The sequence below is a fragment of the Anolis carolinensis genome, chromosome 6 (assembly GCF_035594765.1).
Source record: "Anolis carolinensis isolate JA03-04 chromosome 6, rAnoCar3.1.pri, whole genome shotgun sequence".
NCBI classification, from domain to species: Eukaryota; Metazoa; Chordata; class Lepidosauria; order Squamata; family Dactyloidae; genus Anolis; species Anolis carolinensis.
This window is the reverse complement of record NC_085846.1, coordinates 14,404,293-14,432,117: the sequence shown is the minus strand read 5'-3', so window position 1 is coordinate 14,432,117 and position 27,825 is coordinate 14,404,293. Positions and strand designations below refer to the sequence as shown.

General features: G+C 42.0%; 1 protein-coding gene across 1 annotated transcript; it reads left to right on the top strand.

Annotated features, from left to right (window-relative positions):
* Nucleotides 1-187: 187 nt before the first annotated feature.
* Nucleotides 188-27,620, top strand: sphk2 (sphingosine kinase 2). Its single transcript, XM_008117195.3, has 5 exons — nucleotides 188-2,182; nucleotides 15,355-15,504; nucleotides 16,309-16,403; nucleotides 17,538-17,653; nucleotides 18,953-27,620. The coding sequence occupies exons 1-5, from the start codon at nucleotides 1,759-1,761 to the stop codon at nucleotides 19,965-19,967; spliced, it is 1,800 nt and encodes a 599-aa protein (XP_008115402.1). The 5' UTR covers nucleotides 188-1,758; the 3' UTR covers nucleotides 19,968-27,620.
* The last annotated feature ends 205 nt before the right edge of the window (nucleotides 27,621-27,825 follow it).

Below are 27,825 nucleotides of genomic sequence, written 5' to 3'. Positions count from 1 at the left end.
GTTAAGGCTATAATAATATTGTTAAAATCAGTGGGGAAGCTTTCGCCTTCTTGTGCCCTTAAATAAAATGGCCGCATAGCTTGCTCCTCCTCATCTTTGCCCTCACCAAACATGGTCGTCTTTGCCGCCAATGCCCAGCCTTTGTCTCTGTGGTGGGAAGGGAAGGACATTGCTGATTGGCAGAGCCTTGAAGTTTGCCGCTGTCCGATTGGCTAAGAGGGACCTGACCCCGCCCCTTTTGATTCCTTCACTTTCCTCCCCAGGTAGAAAAATAGAACACTTCCTGGATTAGCTTGAGAGAGGGACAGGGAGATTGTGGAGCTGGGATAGAAGAGAAAAGCAACGGGAGGGAAGGAGGAGCGAAGGCATGGGGTAGAAAAGGAAGGAGAGATGCAAGAGATTGCCGGGTTTCCAAGTGTGGAGATGTCATAGAGAGTCATAGGACCTGCGAATTCTTTTTTACCTCTCTCCTTTTCCATCTCAGAGATTGTAAGCAGTTCTATGAGGTTTCCTGCTATTTGGATGAATGTGCCTGATTTTGGGGAGGGTTTGTGTGTGTTAAGTTGGGTCCTTTCTTTTTGCGGGCATTGCTTCTGATCACTCTGAAATTGCATTACATTTTAGAATAATTTTAAAAGTCCTCCCCATCTTTACCTATTTTAAGGGGTGTGAGGTCATTTCTTTTGGAGGGGATTTAGCCCTCACTAAAAAAATATGAATTAAATATTAACATAATTCCGAAAAGCCTTCTCAATTCCTCTAAATTTCTTTTATGAGCCTGATATGAACATTATTTAAGAATACTTACCCTATCCTTTAAAGAAATAGTGATGTTTTGTATGCTGATGAGAAATTGGGACGAAACCTAAAACCCTAAATGCATTTGAAGCCTGGCAGTAATGTTGAATGAAGCTGCCAGAGTATGTTAGAATTTGGTTTATTTGGATGACTGGTGTATAGGATCTGTGTCCTCGATGCGTGCCAGATCCCAAATAATAGTTCCACACTTTCACCAGCATCACCTCCTTCCTCCGCATTTTTGTCCCCTTGGTGAACTTGTTTGTTTTTGTTTCCCTGACTCCTACATTTCAGGACAAAAAAAATGCCTAGAAAAGGTGGGAGGGATTACTTCTTCTGTGAGTCATCTGTTCTGATGGAAAACATATAATCCGTACAACTTCCTTGGTAAATGTCTAAACTCCTTGCCCGAAGGTGAGATTATGCTGATTAAAATACCAGATTATCGAGCTCTGCATCTCAGGAAGCGCCGGTTTGTGAGGCATTTTCAACATATTTGATCTGTGTTGGCTTTTATCTCCCCTCCTTTCCTTTCTCTTGTTCCTAATCTGTATAGTCTCGCTCAGACAGGTCAGTGTTCATTCCTTTGGCCTGATCTTGATAGATACTGTACTGTTCTTTTTTTTGTGAAAAAGGAAAGGTGCAGGTGGGGGGAAAGCTGTGTATTTTTGCATTTGAACCTAGCAATACAGAGATTCGTGTTCGATGAAGGGAGACTCTGGGAAACAGTTGAGAACTTTGTGCTTTGGAAGAAGTTCTCTCGGTTAAAGTGACCTGCCGGCCTTTCAGAAGATTAAGAAAACTATGTGGAAGTGAAAAGATCTTAAATCCTGTTCTTCAAATCCGGTGTTCTGGGGGAAGAGGGTGAAAGGGGAAACAGTTAGGTTTTAGAAACCGGCTCTTTGCCAGGCTTTGTAAGCAAGTGGAAAGCAAACCGCAAAGCTGGGGCTCCGAGGCGAGATGAACTTACTTCTGGGGGCATGTGGGGAAGGCTCCGAGACACTCCTCCACGGGGAATTTGGGGCCTATCCTCCCAAAGGGACGCGTTATGCCCTGAGCCTCACACGGACGGAGTTGCACATCCAGCGCCTGGTGCCCAAGCCAGACACAGACCACCGGACTGTGGTGCGACTGGTAGATGTGGTGGGATGCCACACCATGCGCAGCCACACCGTGGCAAACAGCTCGGCCTTCTTCTGTGTCTACTCTTATCCCCTGAAGAAAAAGAAGGTGGCGGTGGGCTCTGGCCGGGCCCGGCAACGCGTGGCGAAGACCTTTCAGGTGGACAGCTCTGACCGCTATGAGGATAACCTCCACATCGCGGAGAAATGGGCAGCTGCAATCAAGTGCCTGGTGCTGGGGATTTCTGTCTCAAGTGAAACAGGTAAGAGGGGTGCTTCCTGGATAACTCTTTGTTAGGTCCCATCTACACTGACCATTTGATGCAGTTCAAAGCTAGCTTCCAACCACAACGGCCAGACAACAAATGCTCACAAAAGCATGCGAAGGGAATCCCTTAATAGGCATCAGTGCTCTGTAGTTTTGTGTCATCACCAGCCAGACCTCAAAACTGGTTCCAGAATTTCACCTTCACAGTGAAACCACTTTTTTTCAATACTGATTTGAAACTGCATTAAATGGGCAGGGTAGAATTGCTCTGAAACCCCGTGAGCCCTGACTGTTTAGGGACAGCGAAGCATTCCTAAAGTCTGTTGCTCCAGGGCTTCATGACATTAATAAAAACTATGCTTGTGGACAGTTAGAACTTCAGGGAAAGAGTTTAAAGTCAGCCCTTTTCCTGATGGTATAACATGTAAGGTGCATCCATACTGAAGAGTTGATGCAATTTGATATCACTTTACTTGCCATAGTTTAATTTAATGGAATCCTGGGATCTGTAGTTGGGTAGGGCCCCAGCACTCTTTCGCAGAGGAGGCCAAAGACTTAGTAAAACTACATCTCTCAGGATTTAATTGCATGGAACCATGGCAGTTGAAGTGGTGTCTAATTGCATTAATTCTATACTGTAGATATACCCATAGGGAGACTATTTAAACAAGATACTGTATGTGTGTGTGTGTGTGTGTGTATATATATAAAGTTCTCTGCTTTGTGATTTTGCGAAGCAGCCGCCTACTGTGCCCTGTTGCATGCTGCCTTCCAATCTTTTTTTTTTTTAATGACAAATCTCATTTATCTCTTTGGCCCTTAACCCAATCTCTTGCCCCAACTGATCTCTGTTATCTCTCTAAAGCATATTGCCTTCTGGCATTCTCTTGCCTAACCCAGTATGTCCTACTACACCCTGGGTAGACTTTGTTGGAGTGCTGGTTTTATGAGAATGCCTTTCTACGAACTCATTAAATAAGATATTTAGGAAATGATCCAGCTTATCGTGCATTTTCAAGGACAAAATATTATTTTTTTCAGCACAAAGGTAGAAGAATGATGGTGCTGAACTCATAAATGGTTAAGGTGGCAGTTTCCTAATACTCTTTGTGTCCTGGTTCAGCTGCCACTATTGGCTTTAAAGTACTGATGTGTCAGGTGTCCCTAAGACCATTTGGTACAGGCCTGCTCTGAAATAAGCTCCTTAGCGTCCCTTTGAAGGAACTATTTGTGTCCCTAGATCAATATTTCTCAAACTGTGCTCCTCCAGATGTTTTGGACTTCAGCTTCCAGAAATCCCAGCCAGTTTACCAGCTGTTAGGAATTGTGAGAGATGAAGTCCAAAACATCTGGTGGAGCACAGTTTGAGAGAAACTGCTCTAGATCATTGATGGGGAATTCTACACCAGGGTGGGAATTGTGTCCCCCACATGTAGCTGTACTGCAGTTTCCAGCATTCCTCAACATTAACTGTGCCTTCTAGGGCTACGGAAATTGAAGCCCAACATCATCTAGAAACGTATTTACTGTAATTCTTGTCCATGTTCTCCCCATTTGGATAGAGTTGATCCCATAGAGATTATTTATTTTGATGTCCAAAAGCTTTTGATAAAGGTCTACATCAGAACAGTTTTGTGAAAAGTCCCCATGAAGATAAAGGTTAAAGAACAGGAATTAGATAATAAAAATAAACAGACAGCCCTTACAATGGAAGGATGTGAGCAATAGAACCCTACATGGATCTGTAATGAGATCCAAGCTTTTTAACTTCTTCATGTAGTAATGCCTACCACATTGGGGGATTTTAGAAAGGAACTGGATATGTTTGTGGAAGATGAGGCTATCAAATTTTATTAGACAGGGTGGTTGTAAATCATCTCCAATTTCAGGGAAAGTATCAGCAAAGGATATCGAATGCTGGGGAACATAGGAATAAATGTGCTGTGCTCTTGTTAGTCATGAACTGCTGAAAGGCCATCCATTCTGTGGGTGCACTTGGGGACATCACTGTGGATGATAGAGAGTAGGACACCAGTATGAAGAATGGGGATGATGTAGGCCTCTTCCACACAGCTGTATAAAATCCACATTGATCTGTATTATATGGCAGTCTGGACTCAGATAATCCAGTTCAAAGCAGATATTGTGGATTATCTGCCTTGATATTCTAGGTTATATGGCTGTGTGAAAGGGTCCCTAAAGCATAGAACTTGGTCTCCCTTCCTAGGTTTTGTCAAACATAAGCCTTTAGAAAATGTATAAAGATATCAAAACAGTACCTTATTTTCTCATCCTGTGTAGATTTGAAATCATTACCTGGATTTATTCATTTTATATACACTGTGTGCTTGTATATTTGCCCTGGGTGTTCATTACATGTACGTATTTGACTTGGAGTGCGTCTACATTGTAGAATTAGTGCAGTTTGACACCACTTTAACTGCCATGGCTCAGTACTGTAGACTCATGAAAGCTGTAGTTTGACAAGATATTTAGTCTTCTCTGCAAAAGAGTGCTAGTACCTTACCAAACTATGACTCCCAAAGCATAGCACTGAGACATGGCAATTAAATTATTGTTGTATTATTATTATTATTATTATTTCCCTCCTGAAGGGGACTCAAAACAGCTTAACAGAAAAGCATTAATACACAATTTAAAATATACAAATATACAAACATTAAAACAGAATTAAATATAAGCAGTATTAAAATTCACATTTAGAAACAATTCAGCATATTCTATGTGTATTCAAGTTAAAACCACAGCACCTCCTGACTTGATCTTAAAAACCTTCATCTTTAAAAACCTGCCTGACTAAAAAGGTTTTAGCCTGCCGCCGAAAGGACAACAGGGAGGGGGCCATTCTGGCTTCCCTGGGCAGGGAGCTCCAAAGTTCCAGTATGTGAAACTATAATGCTTTAGTGCTGACATTCTATAAGGAAATTTAAAGCTGAAAGACAGTGCCAACTTAGCTGACCTGTACTTGTTCAAAGCGGTTTGCCTCTTAGCAATTTCCAGTGCCCTATAAACATGCCTTCAGGGACCTTTGGACTTAAGAAAAGCAGGTTTTTCTTCACTTCCTTGTATTGCACATTGTTTTCTAATGTCTAAATGCCTAGCTGATTGATTGCCCCCTGTGAAACGTTTTACTAAGACCTGAGTGTGCATTCCTTAGAAAAGTTCCCCTTTAATTAAAGTGTATGGGTGGAGAGGGAAACTGAGTTCTAGTCCTCATAACACTTGCCCGCTAATTTCTCTCCATTTATTCTGAACAATTGACATGTTGATGTGGGAAATTAGTCTTCACATACCCACAAGCTCTCAATACATGGAAGTGGAAGCCATGATCTTCCAGCTGTTGTTGGATTTCAACTCCCATTCATCCCTAAATGTGACTCATGGGAGATGGAGTGCAGTGGCTTTGTAAAAGCCAAATATTTTACTATGCTTTTGTATTTAATATGATTTGAGTATCTTTCTATGGTTTTCACTACTTATGTGGAGTCCTGGAACCAAGCCACAGCTGATACTTGAGAACCCACTGTTTATATAACCTTGCCCTTGTTTATTCCTTCTAGTTATGTGGGATAATAATGTAACCATTACAATTAAAAAGATATAGGAATGAGTCAGATCTGGATCTTCATACAGATGTGTGGGGTGAGTCTTGGTAGATTGGCACAGATTTCTGACACAGTTATTTCAGAGTAGGACCAACCCAGTTGCGTCAGTGCTACTTTGATCTTAAATTATACCAGGGACATGAAGCCCATATCGAGCAACTTTTAAAGGAAAATATTTTTGTATGGGATGGTATATATATATTTATTAAATTCATACCTTGCCCTCTTCAAGGAGATGAATCCGTTTTAGAGTAAAAGCTGATGCCATTGAAAACAGTTGTAGTACAGTAAGTAGAGAGTTAAGGTTTGATGTATGCCTTGCCTTGTGTTTTCTGACTCTAGTGAAAATTCCAGTCTTCCTCTAGAGTGGAGCTAATCTACTGGTAATGAATACAAACCATTTCCACATTTCTGCATCATGGTTTTCAAGTGATAGAACCTGGGACATCTTTGGGTGCATCTACACTGTCGAATTAATGCAGTTTGACTCCACTGTAACTGCCATGGCTCAATACTATGGCGCCATGTGAGTTATAGTTTGGTGAAGGCAAAAGAGTTCGTTAGCCTACAACTCCATTGGCATAGCAATTAAAGTGGAGTCAAAATGCATTAATTCAACAGTGCAGATTTCACCCTTTTGTCTGGGGCAAGAAATCCAAAATTAGAATGTTAGCTAAGACATGTTCTTTGTCCCTAATGGATGGAATTCATCTGTGTTCTAAAACACATTTACATGTGGCAAGTGACTAAAAATTAAGGGGATTTTAAATAATTCTTTGGGGTCAATCTTGTAGAATTAATTGTAGATCTAGCTCTGTGTGGATTGTACCAACAAAAAATTGAATCTGAAGAATCTAGTACATGAGGAATAGTTCTCTTATATTTCATTTTTGCATCAGGCTTTTGTTAGGTGATCTTCCTAACAAAACATAATAGATTACGGATAACTGTCCCTGGTTTAGCTCTACTTTGACAGGTATTTTTTAAAGAGCAGGTCTGTTCAAACATTCCATTCCCCAGCCCTTTTATATGGGATTGCACAATATATATGCATGAGTTGCAAAATATTTAGATCATAGATGGAGAATCTGAGCCCCCTTTTACACTGCCATATAATCCAGATTATCAAAGCAGATAATCTAGATTTTATATGGCAGTAAAGAAGTGGCCTTAGTCCCACAGGCGCTTTGGAGATGTGCCCCCCGCGCCCAGTTTCTTGCCTTGTTGGTTTGGACTGATGAGAATTTTAGGCTGGAAATTCATTTGAAGGACCAAAGGTAGAATGTATTGGGCTTTTGTGTTTGAAACTGCTGTCACATCTAAATTTCTCTATAACTACATAACTCCTACTTTTCCCCAAACATGTGTGCAAGGAAACTGATATTCACTTCCATGCTGAGTCATATATTATACACAGATCATTCTGCTTTCATCCGCTCCATTGAAAAGACTTCTAAAGAGCCTGCAAATTTCCTTAGAAGCACTGGTGTAGTGCAACTATTTTTTCATAAGACTGAAACCAGGGGACTTTTTGATAAATGGAGGTGATGATGTTATCAGCCACTACCACCCTCTTTGACTGCCCTATTCTCTCAGGGTTTAGCTGAAATTCCTACAATGGCTTCTAAAGGGAATGGATTTTCCCCAAAATACTGCATTATATTGAGGTACCCATGCTGTGATACTAAACATTTGGGGTGGATTGGTTTTAAGTGAGAAGGACCCATTAGTTTTGCAAAAGACCCTGTTTCTGGTAGATATGAAATCAGAACAGATACATTTTAAAGTGTTACTCCAACCAAAAATAGATATTTTTGCTTTGGCTAGCATAGGGAAGGGTTAATACCCCATGTGGTGTTTGTTTTGCTGACTATGCCCCTGTTCAGAAGATTTCACCTCATTTTATGTCCCTGTGATCATGGGATTTTGAAAGAACTGCATGTTGTGGAAACAAGGTTTGGTGATAAATCTTCAGTGGAAACACCTTTTGCCCATGATAACCCTTCCAGAAGTGAATTTCCCTTCCTAGGGATAGATTTGTCACTTGTTGTCTTACCCTGTTCTTAACTATGAGTCGCTTGTAAATCAGATGTTTATAACTCGGGGGCTGCCTATATCGATAAATGAATCAGAATACATGCCTGCGGTTGTGGACTCTCCAAGTGGATGTTGCTATAGAGACTGGACTGAAGAAGACCTGCACTTCAAATAGTTCTCTCTGCATCATTACATAACGGGTTAGATGGATCAGGTGTAGAGATTGTAAAAGTTACTTTTTGAAACTTCAGCATCTGAATCCCCAGGTCAGCATGACCTTTAGTTATGGTGGGCCCTTCTTACCCTTTGCTTTGGGTAGGTTAAGAACTTGGAAAGGTTACCCTTTACACTACAATTCCCAGAATCCCTTGGCCTGCATGAGGTAGAAAAGATACATTTCTCAAACTGTGGTTCAAGGCCAGCAACTTTTTCTACCATCTTTCTACCATTATTTAGGAGCAGATTTCTCAAGGCCCAAGAAAGGGAGGCTGAGATGGACAAGGCATCTATTTAGGCTCTAGGCACATGTCAAACTCAAGGCTCACCATGTCATTTTATGTGGCCATTCAGATGCTGGACTACAGCTCCTGTATTCGTCATCATTAGACAGTGTGATACAGTAACATCTGGAAGGCTGCAGTTCTTTTATGTTTAGTCAGGACAGTGGGGTTTTAATTTAGATACAAAGCTTGTGGCATATGATGTCTGACTTTAAAACGTCTTTTAGCCTTTGCCACAAATACTGTTGGGTTGCAATTTCCATTATTCCCATTCGCTTTGGTGGATACTAAAAAGTGATGGGAATTGTCACCCTGGGGACCCAAACTGGGTAAAAACTAAAAATCCATGGATTCAACAGCTCTTTGAAGGCAACCCTAAAACTGATGTGGCCCTCAATTAAAATGAGTTTGGCACCCCTGGCATAGGGCAAGAAAAGAAGGAAGATGAAGGAGGGGCAGTCAATCCTGGTGAGATACTATCAAACCCAGTAGCAGCGTAAGTGTGGGCCACAGGCTATATACATTCCCCAGGCCCACACTATGAAGATTCAGTACATATATGCAAGCCAGATACAAGTGGGCTTACTTATTTATTGGATATCAAAATAACTTGGGTCCTACACAGTTTGAAAATGTTATTTTTCACCCTGCTTTCCAAACAGGATGCCCAGTGGCATTCTTGGAAACCGTAGAACTAATTTGCTTTTTTACAAACTACTTGTCCTATATATTGTGACATGGGCAGGACAGTTTTCTGCCTTGCTTCAGTCTTGGCTGGCAGCCCTAGAGACATCAACGCATAGTTTGCCTTCAAACCCTTAATTAGGGTGCAATTAACCTGGCCTGGATTTTACCTCTGCCCTGCATGATAACAACCCCAGGAGTGATATGCTTACTGTAGCTTCTTTCAGCAGTGTCCCAGATTGCAATGCAGACCATTCTGATTCAAGAGGAGACATGGAGAAGATGGAACCAGATCTGCATAATCCTAGATAGTTGCCCAGATTTACCCCGGATGGGATTTCTTCAGTGTAACTTTCAGAGCCAAAGGAGTGAATATTGTAGCATCGATGTGTGTCTTGTTGGCATTCCTGTCCCATTTGGTTTGTAAAGTTGGCTGCTTTGTATGTGCTTTTTTCTGATTCTTAAAAACCGCACAAGGAAAGACACGTCTCTAAGTTACACCATTTTGTTTTGCTTTGAGCAGTGTTTGGCTCACTTCTGGTGCTGGAATCAGGTTGTGAGGAAAGGTACCATAAGCCAGCCTTTGCTGATAGCTGTGCTGCTGGGGAGGATGGGAAATATAATCCAACATAGGTTCTGGAAGCCTGATGGAAAGTGACAGACACGGAAGGTGATTTTGTATCCCCTTTCTCATTTCATCTGGTTGCTCCACAGTAATTACAGCACTTTATTCCACTTGAATTCTACTTGTAATCCTGGGATTTGTAGTTTAGAGAAAGGTACTGTATTTACAATTCTAATCCAGACAGCTCTAATGCTGGAATTGTTTTTAAAAACCATGATTCCATGAAATATGGCCATGGCAGTTAAAGTGGAATCACGCTGTTATAACTGCACAATTGGAAAGGGATCCAGGGATGATTGGTGGACAGTCTCCATCAACTTGAGCCCAGAAAGCTTTTGTGTGGATCAGGGCTCTGTTGTACAGCCTTGGAAGCTGTTGCATTGGGGCTTCCTCCTGAGTAGGCGCACACAAATTTCAGCTGCACTTTGGTAGGAGAATGGCCAAGGTAAAAATTATGTGGCCTTTCAACATGCTTCTCAAATTAGAATTTGTCCTCTGGGCTGAAAAGGTTCACTCACCTATGGGGTAAAGAACAGACTTCTCCAATTTTGCTTTACTGTACATATATGAGGACATTGTGTAGGAGAGCCAAGCAGTGGAGCATCTCTTCTTGCCTTGGGGTCTTCAGATTTGTGTCCTGTTGTGTTATTGTTTCACCACCTGCTGAATAATTATTTGTTTAGGCAGGCATTTTATTTTGGCTAGATGCTTAATGGCTATATTATTTGAAGTGTTTCCTCCTCCTTGTACATTATTTTTATTGGCAACTGTTTTAACAGACTGTTGTGTTAGCTTTATGCAGTATTCATGGGTCTGCAAATTAAAAAACCAATAACTGCCTTCAGCAATTTATAGTGGAAAGCCAGGACACTAACCCTTTTTGTTTTGAAAGTTTGAAAGTTTTGTTTTGAAAGTTCCTTTTTGAAGATTCCTATATTTCCTCCACTCACATGTTCATGGATAGTAGGGACTCTGGGGGTTCTTCTAATTCCCGAAATTGATATGTATATTTTTCTGAATATTCACCGCTATGGGGGAAGGGAATAATCCACCTCTGTCAGACCACAGAAAACTATTTCTCTATCAAGCTGCTTTACTACATGCAGAGATCATAAGCGAAGAAGGTATATGTAAAAGATGATATGCCCCATCTGCTGTGGTAATCACTAATTCTTCCACAAATCTGTTTTTATTACAACAACAAGCCTTTGCTTGGACTTTTCCCTTTGGTAAGGACCTCAACATATAATAGCAGTCTTGCAATCCTTACAATCTCAACCGGCACAACTGTGAGACACTGCCATATAATTCAGATTATCAAAGCAGATAATCCACATTATCTGCTTTGAACTGGATTAGATGAGTCTAAACTGCCATATAATCCAGTTCAAAACACATAATTTGGATTTTATATGGCTATGTAGAAGGGGCCAGAGCTTTGCTACCTCCACGATCTATAGGATGGTGATCATACTATAACTTTGGAAAGACAAAACAGAGGACGTTTTGGCAAGAGGCAGTCAGATGTAATGAAGTCATGTACAGTTGTCCAAGTTCCGTGAGTCTAAAGTAAACATTGGATGGTACAGTGAGTGCCTCAGTAATTAGTCACACAATTACGCCCATCGGTTAATTATAGTTTAGTATGAGAAATGTCTAGGATTGTGACCATACTACGATTTTGGAAACAGAACCTGAGAAAAAAAGGATTAGTAAGGAGAGGTCAGATGTAATTAAATAATGAACACTGTATATTTTCCAAGTTAAATGAGTCTAAACTAGCGGTTCCCAAACTTTTTGGTTCAGAAGACTGTCTCATCCCCGTGGAATCCTAACTCTGTCCCTGATTTTCCCAAGGAACCCACAAAGTTCTTTCTTCTTTCATCTACTCCTAATGCCTGAGTGTTTTGTATAATGTAGTAGGTTTGGAAATAAAGCGAAAACATTTTAAATAAAACCACAAACCTTTATTTTTGTACAACAACATGCCAGTTTCATGCCTAAAGCGATAAATGAAATCGTTCAATTTTTGTACTTAAAATAGTTTTGAAATTACCCAGCAGCTGAATCTGGGGCAGCATCCAACTTCCTCCTAAATTGTTTTTGGTGTAAGCAGAAACTAAAAAAGCCTGATTTCCATCAATAGATGGACATGAAAGGGAGTATTGTTCTGATAGCCTTTCAGGCTACTGACAGGTATATGTCTATCAGTCCTCCTAATAGTCATTCAGTGGCACAGGTTCAAATTTTGTTTTTAAAGTAGAGGTACATTGAATTTCAATAAGATCTTCATACTCGGGCACAAACTTAAAAAAAGATTTTAAGGATTTTTCATGGAACTGTAGAGTTCTACAGAACACAGTTTAGGAACCGCTGGTCTAAACCTTGGATGGTAGTGCCCCAATAATTGGTGCATGCTATTACACCCTTCCGTTAATTACAATTTAATATGAGGGGTATCCATAATTGTGATCATACCACAATTAGGAAACAGAACCTGAGAAAAAAGAGGAAGCTTTGGCAAGAGGAGGTTAGATATAATTAAATAATACACCATGTATGTTTTCCAAGTTACACAAGCCTAAGTATCAGATGATACAATAAATACCTCACTAATTGGTGTTTCTATTAATTACAATTAAGAGAGTTCGGTCCTAAACATGAATGGCAAGTTTCTAGCTCCCATAAAAACCAGCTGGTACATATTGCATTAAACTATGCACAGTTCTGCTCAACATGCAGTTTCTGTCTGAATTACAATAGAAATCCAAAGCAGGGAGCACTACACCACCCATTCTTGCATGAAGTTTGTGTTTGTTTATAAATGAGTGATTATATCCCAGCCTCTTCTGCGTGGGTGTGTCTTTAATGGTACTTCATGACAACTGTAATGGGTTAGAGTGAAAAAAAAGCACAAAAGTAATGAAACAAAAGTAAGTAAATAAATGAAATGCTAGGGATGGTGCCACTCCTAGCATCATTCCCTAGTAACCTTTGTTCTCATTCTCAAGCAAAGATTTGTCAAATAGATACTTCAGATTGTTCATTATCAAAGATGTATCAAAGGCTTTGCATTGCCTATTTTAGTGAGGCTAGAAATAGTCAAAACTGGCTGGGGTGGGGGGATAAATAATTGATCAGTAAGGATTTGATTAAACAAAATATAGGTGGTAGCCCTATCAGCAAACGTATCAGATAAGAGAAGCAAAAGAAGACATAAAAGAAGACTAATTTGATATTACATGGAAACTGTTCATCAGTTATATGAGTCAAAACAATGGAAAATTTAAACCTCCAAGTGTTCAAGCAAAAATTTGGATCGCGAAAAAGATACTCAAAGAGATTTGAGATTGTATTTTTAAAGTGTATTGTGAATTGGGGAGGGATGAGAGTTGGGATGAAGGAGGCAAGAAATAATTATTCCCCTGTAGCCCATCCAATCATGTTCTCAATGGTAAAACTATTTAATTAAAGTATCTAGGGCTAGTATTGTTGAAGGTGCTGCCCTAAAGAGCTTTCAGGACTCTTTGAATCGTGAGCAAAGCCATTTAAAGTCCCAGGGCATATGTGAATTCAGATGAACTAAGAATGAGTTGTTGTTTATAACACAAGCCATCCGTTATTGGGAGCCTCTTGCTGTGGCCTCTTTGCTTGATACTGACTATTCCTTCCTTCTTTGCGGAGGATGTGCTGAGCATCTTTTTATCATTCCTATGAAATGCCAGCAGCAGGAAGCTTGTGGCATGGAAATTCTCAGTCATCGCCCTGTGGTGCAACCTGTCCCTGTTTTGGGATGACTTTGCAAGGGGGTGACTTTTGGGAACGTTTATCTCCAGGGTTCAGGGTTCAGGAACCTGAGGCCTTATAGATACTGATGGATTCTAACTCCCATTTATTTTCGTCCTCATGGTTATAGGGGATAATATTACTCCCAACAGTACGTGAAAGGCTACAGACCCCCTGCTTCTGCAATAGTTAGTATGATCTAAACTTGGAAATGTTACCCCCGATACCTGAATCCAGCATCTAGTAAAATACACATACTGTATTTCATAGAATCATGGTATCATAGAGTTGGAAGAGACCACAAGGGCTATCCAGTCCAACCCCCTGCCATGCAGGAAAGCATAATCAAATCACCCCTGACAGATGGCCATTCAGCCTTTGCTTAAAAACATCCAGAGGAGGAGACTCCACTGAACAATTCTTACCATCAAGATGTTCTCCCTCATGTTTACGTGAAATATTTTTTCCTGCCACTTGAATCTCTGCTCCATGTCCTTGTCTCCAGGACAGCAAAAAACAAGCTTGTCCCCTCCTCAATAAGACATTCTTTTAAATATTTAAATATGGCTATCATCTTTCCTCTCAGCTTTTCATGCACCTCCCCCCAAATATAAACATCCCTTAAAACAGGGTGCATCAGAAGCTTTTTTTTCTGTTGGTGGAACTGAAATTGTGTCTTATACAGTATATATAATTTCCCTATATTCTGGGTAAGAAGTTGAAGCATCTATACAAAGATGGAAAGGGGTGATACTTCCTCCCATTCCTATTTATGCTATTCACCCACGTTTTATATAATGTATCATTTCTTTATGTTGTCTCATTTATTTATGTTTTGGTTGAGAGCTTGCTCCCTCCCCCTTTCTTATTTAAAGTGCTGTAAGGGCTTTCGGGGAGCCCCGGTGGTGAAGTGTGTTAAAGCACCGAGCTGCTGAACTTGTGGACCGAAAAGTCCCAGGTTCAAGCCCTGGGAGCGGCGGAAGCGGCCGCTGTTAGCTCCAGCTCCTGCCAACCTAGCAGTTCGAAAACATGCCAATGTGAGTAGATCAATAGGTACCGCTCCGGCGGGAAGGTAACGGTGCTCCATGCAGTCATGCCGGCCACATGACCTTGGAGGTGTCTACGGACAACGCCGGCTCTTTGGCTTAGAAATGGAGATGAGCACCAACCCCCAGAGTCAGACATGACTGGACTTAACGTCAGGGTAAACCTTTACCTTTACCTTAAGGGCTCTCAACTCATTTTCACAACCCACAACAGAAGGAGTTCAATGTGTTGTCAAAGGCTTTCATGGCCAGAATCACTGGGTTGCTGTGAGTCTTCTGGGCTGTATGGCCATGTTCCAGAAGCATTATCTCCTGATGTTTCGCCCACATCTATGGCAGGCCTATGAGGATGCCTGACATTGACGTAGGTGAAATGTCAGGAAGGAATGTTTCTGGAACATGGCTATACAGCCGGAAAACTCACAGCAATGACAGGAGTGTCTACCACAAGTTACAGCTATCAGTTGTAACTTCATTAACTCTCACAATGGCTTGCATGTCTTTCTTTCTGGGATCAGGTGCCTCTTTAAGCTGCATAAGGAATCTCTTCAGAAATGGACCCTTTGTGTGTGTCATGATGAGGAGGATTTGCCAAATCTTTTGGTGCAAATCTGTAACACGGGACACATATCAATGGGGACCTCAGAAAATTGAGTTAAAAGTGTCTCCAACATATTACTCATGGACTATAAATCCCAGGGTTCTGGAAATTGTCATGCAAAAAGAAGTAATGTTTTCAAGCTTTGCTGTGCAAGTAATTCAGTTTTGCACCAAGCTGGAGATCCAGCTACTGACTGCTCCAGAGATTTCAGCCTTCTTTGCTCACTTCTTTACTTCCTTTGCTTCTTTTCCCCACCTGACAGAGATCAGCAGAAGCCTCCTGCCCCGTCCTCGTCGCTTGCTCCTTCTGCTAAACCCCTTTGGCGGCAAAGGCAATGCCCTCCAGTGGTGCCAGAATCACATCCTGCCCATGATTACAGAGGCCGATGTCAGCTTCAACTTGATCCAAACAGGTAAGACTGTGACAGAAGGAAGGTGGCCTTAAGTGGGCATCACTGGAGTATGTCTTGGGCATTGAATTATCCATGGCTTTGTTTGTAAATGAAGAACTGCAGTGAAGATGACTAATCTAACCATGGCTTCACTTCTCAATTCCTGGGTTGTTTCTCCTCTGCTCCTTTTGTTAGGTCCTGTTTTAACACAGGCAGGACAAAAACAGTCTGGGAAAAGCCATAGTTCTGGATATAGATGTAGCAGCAACCTGTTTTAAACCAACCAGAATTGTTAAGCCAATAAAATGCATGGGTTCAGATTATGACTTACACTAACAGAGGCAAGCTTGCCTCTCAAAACAAGCCAGACTTTAACAAACCACATCCTAGTTTGTCAGGAATTAAGAAATTGGTTTTAGTGGGTTGCTTTCGTGTTTTTATTCTGGGACTTCCTGAATGGACTTCCTTAATTGTTGTTGGCTCTTTGACCACATTGGTCTTTGGAACAACTAAGCTATTCTCAGTTTTTCGGTGAAACCCAAACAGAAAATGTAGCCATAATATTTGAGAACAGGAACTGCCAAACAATGTGCCAAACGATGTGGAGGTTATAACAAAATCTAGCATCCTGCAGTCCCATGTGTATTGAAGTTTCCAGACATACTGAGACAAAAGTAGCTTTCTCTCAACTTCAGTCTTTCTACCTCATGATCTGAGGAATGAGGATAATGATGGCAGTTGTAAGAATTTCATGAAATGATGTTCAAGAAGTATTGCATTGCTGTTCAACTGCATTGAATTTTCTTTGTTTTTTCTCTACCCCAGAGAGGCAGAACCATGCCCGGGAGCTGGTACAGAGCATCAGTTTAGCTGAATGGGATGGCATTGTAGCCATTTCAGGAGATGGACTTCTTTATGAGGTACTGGTTAAGAAATTCAGTCAACAATGGTCCCATACACTTCCAGATGCCACTGGTTAACTTCCTCTGGCCTGGTCTCTTAGAACTAGAGCATGCAAGACTCATGCCCCTCTCAGAATCATGGCTCCAGCTGAACCTTTGTGTGTCACATGGGATTCAAAAATGTGTGTGTGTGGGGGGGGGGTTCAAATGAGGGCTTGCCCAAGATAGTTGAGTAGGTGGTAGCATCCTATGCTTGCAAAAGACAAGGTACATAGTAGGTAAAGCAGGAGTGAGGAGTGTTCATTCTATGGACTGCATGCAGCTCCTGAACCCCACCTTTGAAATCCTTCAGAAGAACCTTGGCAACTCTCCACAGTCCCCTGAATCCACTACCTGAAATTTTATTTTATTTCATTTCGCCCATGTTTAAACATATTTTCCTCCTGAAAATGTTATAATACTTGCCTGTAAATGTGATGCCTTGGCCTTTCCACTCTCCCAACACATGTATTGGGCTGGAAACTAACCGAAAATGGCAACTGGAAGTACCCTGACATCACTTCTTGTGTGTCACTACCTATGGGAAACAATCCCTCCATAGTTGCCCATCTCTGAACAAAACAAAACAAAATGAATAGAGCAGAAAATCCCACAAATATTTGGCTCTTCCCCACTCCCCACACCAATTTTGGTATTTTAAAGAAAAAATACAGAGATAATGAATTGTATAACTGGCAATCTCTTGTTGGAAGTGGTTGCCTCAATCTGTCTAACAAGAGGGCAAACCTTGGCACATGATCATCGAATCCATGTTGGAAAGGCTTGGAGTGAGTTACTACACACCAACTAAAACTTGATCTATAATGGAAGTTTTTAAAAGTAATTTGTCACATTTTCAGTCTTTTGGGGGATAAATTCAGGGTTCAGTTTTAAAAATAATACTAATTTTTACACCCTGCTCCTTCAACCTCCCTTTGCTTCACCAGCGCTTGAAAACCTTACTATTTGGACTGCCACAAACAAAATCTGCCAACCAGCATGGCCATGCTAGTTGGCACGTTCTGGGACTCACAACCCCAAAATGTGGCTTTTCCAAGTTTAGATAAGTGTCTACAAGTATTGAACATTTACCTGTTTCTTCTTTCCTTCCAGGTCATTAATGGTTTGATGGAGCGTCCAGACTGGGAAGAAGCCATAAAAATGCCCCTTGGGATTCTCCCCTGTGGGTCTGGAAATGCAGTCGCTGCCGCAATTAACTTTAATGCTGGGTAATACTGTATTAAAAAGCTTGATATCTCTTTTTCTCTGGGAAGTGAGAGTGTGGTATCCCATGTGGCAATCCCAAGGCATAAGGAGGATCAATAATCTATTCTGTTAAGGCTTGCACCATTACTATATGGAGCTCTGGTACACAATGGTAGTTTAGAGCTTGCATAGCGTTACTCCTTAACAATGATGGCTAGTACGCACATATCCAGAATTCATTGTTTCCAAGGCTAAAGTGTGTGTCTTCAAAGTAGACTGCCTGTTTGCCTGTACAATAGCCATATTCTCCTGAACAACTTTGTTTTGGTCCACTGCATATGGTAAGATAACTATCATACATCATCATTAAGATAATTTATTAAATAGGTATCCTGCCATTTCACCCCACCTTTGTAAAAATCCTGTGAAACGGGTTAGAGTTCAGTGAGTTTTATGGTCAGGCGAGCACCATTGCGAATCCAGCAGCCTGACCAATGCACCACATTATCATGCATCATCCATCTTGTTTTGCAGTAACCATGGGTTTATGTGTCAGAGCTTAGAAGACTTATTTTTTAAATTATATTTTCCAGAATCCCCCTGGAAAGCAGGGAAAAACAGAAGTATCTGGCTGTGCCCCATACTCACACATCATGTTAGTTGATGATGTAATTATTTCATGTCTGGTTACAAGGACATAGTCAGATGTCTCTCTGATGTCTCCTAATTTTCCACTAGATGTGGAATAGAGCAAGTGGTTGCAGACTTAATGTCCTAGAATGTGTGTTCTCTCTGCTTGGCTGGCTCTGCAGCGCTCTATGCCCTCTAGGAGGGACAGAGTAGTAGTAATAATAATAATACAAAATCCATCATATATATCTCGTTTGCTGTGTAATACTATGTCTTTGTGTCAATAAAACAACAACAACAACTTTATTCTTGTATCCCGCCACCATCTCCCTGAAGGGACTTGGGGCAGCTTACACATGGCATTAAATGCCTAAAAACAGAACATAAAATAAAACACAATTGAAAATACAATTGAATAAAACATATTGGGATATAAAACAATTTAAAACTCAATTAAAACAGTGCTCATCAACCAATGGCGGTAAGCTGTGAACATGGCCAGGCTGTAAACAATCGGACAGGGAATGGGATAAGTGGAAAGCTGTAACCATAGGAAGAGGACATGGGATGAAGTGCTAGGCTGCATAACAATTGCGTAGCTCAACTAAGGACTAGGCATTCTCAAAAGCTTGTTTGAACAGCCAGTTATGAGCTTCCACAACCCTGATGCCTTTCTTTTATCTCTCGGGCAGGTTTGATCAGACCTTGGGCCAGGAACTGTTGACGAATTGCACCCTCCTGCTTTGCCACGGGGCAGTATCCCCCCTGGACCTGGTCTCCATCACCACCTCCTCAGGCTCCCGCTCCTTCTCCTTCCTCAGCGTGGCCTGGGGCTTCATCTCCGACGTGGACATTGAGAGTGAGAAGTACCGCCACATGGGGTCGGCCCGCTTCACCTTGGGGACCATGGTCCGTCTGGCCTCCCTGAACACCTACCGGGGGCGCCTCTCGTACCTTCCCGCCCCAGACTCCACAGGCCACCGTCCTATTTTGCGCAGCATCACAATGGCAGCCAACGGGAGCCTCCCCTTCCAGAGGATGCCTCTCCACCGCACCGTTTCTGACATGGGTCTCTGTGAGGAGCGCCGCACCTTCTGCTACCGGGGGCTGGAGTCTGCTGATGAGCCTGCCCCTTCGCCTAATTCTCCACCTCCTTCTTCCGGCTTCCCTACCTCCGCCTTCAGCTTTGAGACCCTGTCGGAGCAGCTGGTAGCCGACGGCCTGGGAGCCCAGGAGGTGGCAGCCCCCACCTCCTTGCCCTCTTCCACCCGGCAAATGCGTGGCCCCCCAGACAACTTCTTGGCTCCCCTTGACCAGCCAGTGCCCAAATCTTGGGTGACGGTAGAGGATGATTTTGTGCTGGTGTTGGCCATCTACCAGACTCACCTGGGGGCTGACCTGTTTGCGGCTCCCTTTGCCTGCTTCAATGACGGCCTCATTCACCTGGCCTACGTCAAGGCAGGCATTTCCCGGGCAGCCCTGATCCGCCTCTTCTTGGCCATGGAGAAAGGCACTCACTTCGAGCAAGGCTGCCCCCACGTCACCAACATCCCCGTTCGGGCCTTCCGCATCGAACCCCTCACCCACAAGGGCATCATCACTGTGGATGGTGAGAGGGTGGAGTACGGCCCCATCCAGGGACAAATCCACCATGGGGTGGCCAACCTCATCACAGGGATCAGCCCAGTGAAGATTACGAAGTTCTGAGCCAGTTCCAGGCCCACCTCCCCTTGCAGGAACATGTAGCAGATCTGGTGTGACATGCATTCACTCTTCTCCGACCTTGTTTCAAGAAAGGGTATAAAATGACAGAGGAATGGGAGTATGGGGAGAGGAAAAATGGTTTCTAAAATGCAGTGGCCTCCTCCAATCTTAGTGGGCAATCTGCTGGAAACCTATTGCAACATCATAAATCCCCTCTGTGAGCCAACATCAATGGCCACTCCCCTGTGATCCTCTGCTGCTATCTTAGTTATGCAAAGGTTTGAAGGGTGACTTTTCCCCCACCCCATTGGCCTAATTTTTCAGGTCTGGTCTACATTTCCCATCAAAAATAAGCAATTTGACCCTAGGGCTCCCTTTTTTGTTAATTTGATGGATAGAAAGGTGATATTCCTCCATACACTACCTTTTTCTGACAAGGAATAGCACTTCTGGCCATCCCACTGACCTAGTTTCTTGGAAATGCTGCTTAGAAGTTCTTTTTAATCCACTTTTCCAACTTCTCCATGGCTCTTGCTCCAGGGACTGCCAGCAGCTTAGCTCCAGCCCTTATAGAATCTATGGGACAAACTAAAAGAGTTTCTAAGCTGACATTCCCAGCCTGGTGCCCTCCAGACACATTGGACTGTTCCCCAGATCATTTCCAGGCAGAATGGGCACTTCTCAAACCTGCCACCTATCCAGATACAACTCCCATCACCCCCTGCCAGCCTACTGACGCACATCCAGATAGGTGACAGATTTGGGGGACATTCCCCTAATGTCATTCTTGTTTCAAAACTTGGTGGTGAATGGTCATATGGACCTGTTTGCACATGAGCAGCACTGACCTTTCCTGGGCCTTTCAGTCCATGGGGCTAATTTTAATTGCCCTTGTCCCTTCAGTGATGATCTTTTCCCCCTTCCCATTGTTCCCTAGTTACCTTCTCTTATGCCTTCAAGCTGAGCCAGACACCCCTTTTGTGTGAATAGAAATCTTTTGGTCCACTTCCTTGGAAGACCAAGCCAACACCCTCACATTTTGCCACATTTGGCAAAGACAAAAGGATGGGAACCACAAGGCTTCATTTGCTGATCCTTGCCAGTCCAATTATTTACTCAGAAGTGTATGCTTCTGTGTACACCTATAAAACTGGGTGCGCCTCCCTAAGATGTTGCTGAGCTGCAACTTCTGTCCTCCTTGATGAGAGTTGGAGTACAGTAACATTTCAAAGTTTATCCGTTCTTCAAACTGACATAAATAATAGAAAGTCTCTGAAGTTCAGAACTGGACATATGAAGTAGCTTCTGAAACACTACCACTCTCTCTCTTTCCCCCTCCCTTTTAAGCCCCTAAAATAATCGATGTTGCGCATTTTCCACCTTCCTGTTTGACCTATATTTGGTCCTGCCTTCTCTTCTATAGAGTGGTGACCAGTGACTTTTTAGGGAAGGAAGGAAACATTCTGTCTTGATCCTGTTCTGGCTTCGTTTTAGCCAGCTGGAGATGCATTAAAAAAAAGGTGGGATCAACCTTCTTTCTCTGTCACATCAATGACCTCTAATCTGGCTTTCTAGAAACACACTGGATGAATGTAACTGGATTTTTTTTTCTTTTGGGAGGGGTTTGATTTTGGGGGATATCTTTATTTTTTTCCTCCCCACCATGTGGGGGCTAACAAAGCAATTAAAATGATCTAATACTGTAATAGAACATGTGTCTCTATATGAAATGATGTTTACTCTATACATACTGTCTGTCTCTCTTTAACAGATGCTAAACCAGCAGATCAATTTGGTAAATGTCCCACTTTGCAGAACTTTCCACACCTCTTTTATGAAACAGATCTTGGAAAAGTTACTTGGGCAATGAAAACCCAGAATTCCCCCAGCCAGCTTAGCCACTATCCAAAAAGCAATATTATAAAAGTCCAGATTATAAAGTGACGTATCTGGTGAATTGGCTAGTCTAGATGTGTCACACAGTTTCTTGGGGAGGGGGGGGGTGTTATTTTGTTTCTTCTGAAAAATTAAAATAATAATGGTAGATCAGACCAACATAGTCGAGTACCTACCAGTCAACAGTGGCCAGCTGACTTCCTCTAGAACAGCAATGCCCAAATGTTGATCTTCCCATGTGTTTTGAAGACCAGCTCCTAAAAGTCCTAGTTGACCTGGCCAAGACCTGGGCGCTGAAATCTAAAACATTTGGATACCATCATTTGGAAACCACTGCTTTAGAACAAAGGTGGCTCTTCAGGTGTCCTTACGAGCATTGGATTTTAAAGGCTATTTTGAGACGTGGGCCTTTTGGTGCCTTTGAGATGTAGGTTGAGTTGCCCCAATGGCTTGCTGGCTGGGTCATGATGGGAATTATAGTCAAAACATATCTCAATAACAAGATGTTGGGACACCTGGAGTTGGGCAGAGCTTAGTATGACACTGATGGCACAACTAAGGAATGTGTGGCCTCTCAGATACTGTTGAATTCTAATTCCCTTCAGCCCTGGTTGCCTTGTCATAGTTGGCAGATCATAGGGGATGGAGTCAAACAATATGTAGAAAACTACAGCTATCTCTCCATGTTGCTCTGGGGTTGGGTGTTCAGGATTCCCATGAAAATGGGAAAACTATGAAGGTCCTCCATTGTGATTCAGTGGTTGACATCTGTAGGAAGTTGACCACAGAGTTCTTCTGGAACACATAGAGATTGCTAGAGAGATTTTCTTTCTAAGAATCTCTAGGTCCTCCAGAACAACACTGTGGTCAATCTCCAGCAGAAGTTGAGCATACAGTCGCATTAGAGGACCTAGAGATTCCAAAAGGGACCCTATTAAATAAATCCATAAAAAAGCAAATCCGCAAAGGTAAATCCTGCAAATGTGGAAGTCTTAACTGTAAGCATTCCTCTTTCTAAGGACTAGAGAAATAAATATAGCAAGGATCTGGGATGCACTGGATTTCCATGGGAGGGTTTATGCTGCTGCCATTTGAGAAGGTAAATGTGGAGTAACAAGGCCCTTAGTTTGGGGTCATTCTCTTCACTATTTATGTTTGCTTTATCTACAAAGAGCGAAGGATCCTGCTTCCATCCTTTCCTTTACCCAGAGGTCGGCTCAAGCAAGAGAGGTTAGCAAATGCAGCCATAAGGATTGCTGGTCTCTCTGGCTTCTGGGAATAGTGTGAAAAAAAGGATGGCAGGTGTTTGGGCTGATAGCAGTAGAAGGCATAGATCCAGACAGAGCTTGGAAAACAACTGACTTTTAATAGGATTGCCAGAGTGGAAACTGGAGGGAGTTGTCATACCTTGAATGATTGTATAGGATTTCACCCAGGTAGCAAGGAACACTTGTTGAAATTCCTACATCTATAAAGACACATCTATAAAGTGTAGGAGCATTTTCCAGTTTTCACTTTGATAACCCTACGCTTGAACTATTGCTCCCAGAATCTCCCATGCAGTGTAAGAGACTGGGAATTATAGTCCAAAAGAAAATGCAGACTCCAATCTGTGGGAGAGAAAGGATATCTCTTCAGTATATTACACTGTCTAAAACCAGAGCTTGGAAGTAACACAGCTGAAGCTCTTTCTTATAATACAATATTTTACATGTCATGAGTCTACAACAGCATTCCTTTTGAAAAAGAAGTTTTCTTGGGATATCTGAGGGAGTTTGAATTCTAGATTATTTCCCAACTTTCATAAATTGTTTTTTCCCCTCAAGAAGCAGCTAGTAACAGATTGTCCTCGTTGCTCATTTTTTTCAGGGATAGAGTCCACAAAGTAGGGTGTGTGGGTTGAAATCTTCCTAAAGAATCATATTCTGAATTTATTTTTAAAAAATAACAAGTTCTGGTATTGACCTAGGTTGGAAGAATCATAAATTGTATAATTCTGCTAATGCTGGCCTTTCCAGATACTGTTTTGCCACCTCTTTGGGTTTGTAGAAGGTGGAAATCATGCCCCAGCCCCAAGTATCTCTCATTCCTTTCACTTTAATATATATCTATATATTTGTGGCTTACCTCATGGGCAGTGTGTTAGAAAATATCGCTGCTCTTACGTTTGCTTCTTGTTGCACTTTGAAAAACCAACAACAGATATTTCAAACAGCGCTATGCAGCCTAAACCTTTGTGGTCTGTAGCTTTAATGCTCGTTCTTCTGTCGCCAAGTAAACTAGGTTTAGAATACTGTCAGGGATATCCAGTCAACTCTTGCTCAAAATGACAGCCCTGATCCAGGAGAGAACAGGACATTCCCCTTTCCCAACAAGGGACCAAAGAGCCGTCAAGACGAGAGCATCAATAGCATGACTTTTGTTTACAATCCCTTTGTAACCTTGCCTGTCCTCTTTTCTTCAAATGCCTAAGCTGTATTTCTGAATGCTCAGATGAAATTAGAAATGTGTGGATTGAAGGAAAATTTAATGAGGAGGAAGCAGAATTCTTCCTCCACAAACTATACCTCGGTTCTGTTCTTTTTGGAATATTTTCTGCCTTGGCAGGACAGAATACCAGCAAGAGGGGAAGCAGGGTTTACTTTTCTGGATCAGAGCTTTTACTTGCAATTCTTTGATGAACAGTATTAAATAGTTGCCCTCACTCTCCTAAAAGACCCTTAAATGACATTTTAATTAAAAACACACACACAATTCTACCACAATACTAGATGTCGCCTCGCCTAACAGTTAACATGTGCAGCTTGGGTTTTTGTATATGCAGGGAGGGAGATATATGCATAATGCACACGCAGGCAGTTACTGGGCTGTGTACTGCTCTTAATTTATTCTGGAGCCTGTAGAGCTGCTGCTTTAATTTGTTCCTAATACATATGCAAGAAATCTGCTTGTATACTGATGACTTGCCCTGACCTACTAATGAATGTTGCTGAGATGTTGAAGGTGGAGAAAATATGCCTTTCCCTCCCTTCCTTCTTCCCTTCCTTCATCTCTTTCTCCTCTCATTCCTTTTCCCACCCTCTCAGTCTCATTGTCTCCGCTGCTAATGATCATCCTTGCTGTGTACAAATGCTGAGGTCAGAATGAAGGAGACAGACTCACAGGGCTGGATGTCTTAACCCGGAACCTGGTGCATGTTTTGGCTTGCTGAGAATTCCAGGTTGCATTTTTTAAAAAGCCATGTCTTTTTTTAACCATGAGGGATTTGTTGGCTTTGGGGGCCAATGAGGCATGAGGGTCTGAGGCCAATGTTGAATGGGATCTGAATAATAAATGTTGAGAACCTGACACCCTTTTCCTTTCTTCTCTATCCTCACCTCCAGTCAGTGGCGATATTGGCTGGGTGATTCTGGGAGTTGTCATATTTTTAAAAATTGTAAGCTCTAAACCATGGAGAACTTGCTTTGTGGTTGGCAATTGGCCATTTGGTCCTGGAAATCATACCCACCTGGGTTTGTGAATGTTTGGACCTCAGTTGGTTCATGCATTACATCTTCTTAAGAAATGTTGTGGTACTTCTTGTTTTGGAGGAAGCAGTGGTGAGGTCACTTTTGAAGAAAACATGTGTTGTCGTCCCCCTTAGCAATTATTGTGCATATATGTGCCTTCAAGTCTACCAACATATTACTTTCTAATTTGCCATTCCCAAAAAAAGTCAGTATTATTTGTGGTGACTTCTTGACTTCAGACAGTTCTAGATGAAATGCTTGGCATTGAGATGGAAATGGGTTTGGTTGTCCTGGGATGACATAGGCTGCGTGATGCTGGGAGGAAAAACTGGGTTTTGTTCAGAGCTCAGAAAAGTTATTCTCTAGGACAGGCATGGGAAGGCATGGGCAAACCTAGGCCCTCCAGATGTTTTGGACTTCAATTCCCACAATTCCTAACAGCCTAACAGCTGTTAGGAATTTTGGGAATTGAAGTCCAAAACACCTGGAGGCCAAAGTTTGCCCATGCCTGCCCTTGGGCTATAAAACTCCACAAATTTCCCCGCCAGGACAAGTAGCCAGGTTCTGATCCTCTCGCAACTCTAAATGATTTTTAATATTGTTGCCTCCAGAAATTGGAAAAGAGTTGTTCTTGGATTACTGCCCGTAAAGTCTCGAATTCCGGAGGGTTTTAGGAGTGGTAGTTCTGCCTTGACCATGGTTGCCATCTGGATTGCTTGTTTCATTTGGGCATCATTGGTCCAATGTTGCACTGGTTTCAGACCTTCCTGGAAGTGCAGGCTGAGATGGTGGTTTAACCACATATCCATGGGCTGGAGGACATTTTCTTCCAGCTTTTTTTCGACTACATTCCCATCATAGAGATTGGGGATTGCATCTGGAGTGGCACCAGTATAAAATGGCTGTGTCTTGTTTTCATCTATACCTCATAGAGAAGTAGAAATTGAGCAGGTTTCTAAAGGCATTTTGAGGCAGACAACAATAAAGAAATTTTATCTTAACAGGATAGAGGTAGTATAGACAAAGAAATAACTTGCTGTAGATGGAGGTTTACATCAGTCCTCTGAAATCTGAAAAATGCAATTTCGCCTTCCTTTCAGGAAGCCCTCTCATTATACATTTTTGGGAACAGGCTCATATATTCTGCGTGGCTTTCTTATAAAAAAGAGACATTATTGGGCTTCTGTTTATTGCTTTATCTTTGTTTACTGGCTTTAGCATTTGTTGGGAACATGTAGATTAAAATGGCCTTTAGCACTGTTTTTTATTAGTATTTCATGGAATTGCATTTTTTGGTTATTTTCTAAAGCCAGGAAGCAAGCAGATACAAAACCTATCCCGGCAGAGTAGAAACAAAAAGTGCATGTCCTCTAACCTTTGCTAGATGAAAAGTGGAACATATACAGCCAAGCAGTGGCAGACTGTTTTCAAGCGGGCAAAATGTATGAATGAGCAAGTATACATAAGCTAGAAGAGACTGCAGCTGGTTGCTTTTGCCTGGCTTTTTTGGGAAGGGAAAGACACTGCCTGCTTTCTTCATCACTAAGTTTCCGGAGTACAAACTACTTTCATACTTTGAACTCAGTTTGCATCAATTAAGGACAATGGGGGAAAGTGAGAGGAAGAGAGAGATAGGGACATTTTGAAAAAGCAATAAAAAAAAGGGATAATAGGATTATATGTCCCAACTTCATGCATCCCTATAATCTGTTCCCCTTTCTTCTCTGTTTCTTGTCCTCAATTTATGACATTCTCCATAAATTATTATTTACTTTGCTGTGTAGAACTGGGCTTTCTAATCTGTTCTGGAAAAATGATTTTTTTTTTGGTCTTCAACTCCCAGAACATTCCCTCCCCATTTCAATTCAAAACAGCCTCCTTTTCCATCTCTGTCAAGAAGACTGCCAGCCTTGTGTATGAAGTCTATTTATTCTGGTGTCAGCTCTCCTTCTCTGCCTCCCATTTGATTCTCCGAATGTATCCGTTCCATGTTCCTTTTGCTTTCTCTCCACTTGCCACGTTCTGTGGGGAATGGGACCTGCAGCTCTGGACCCCTTTTCCTTGCCATATTACGACTGGAATTGAATGCAGGCCTTGTTCAGGCTGTCTCTTTATGTCTGTCTGAAACGCTGTACTGGTTAACCTTCTTTTGTCTGCCTCCTGTTGTGCTGCCTATCAACACGATAGCATTTAAACTTTTTTAAAAATCAAAAACTCCAAAAAACTATGCAATAAAAGCAATAGCATGGAATCCAAATGTTGTCTTTGATTTTCCTGCACTGGGGGATAAATAGGAGCAGGGATGCGGTTGTGTCACATTCAGTGAAAGGTGGGAAAAAAACAACTGAGGGTTTTTCTTGATCCAATTTGTAACTTCAGAATGTGATAAGCAATTATTGCCCTGCAATGTAAGGTAAAGATAAAGGTAAAGGTTGTCTCCTGACATTAAGTCTAGT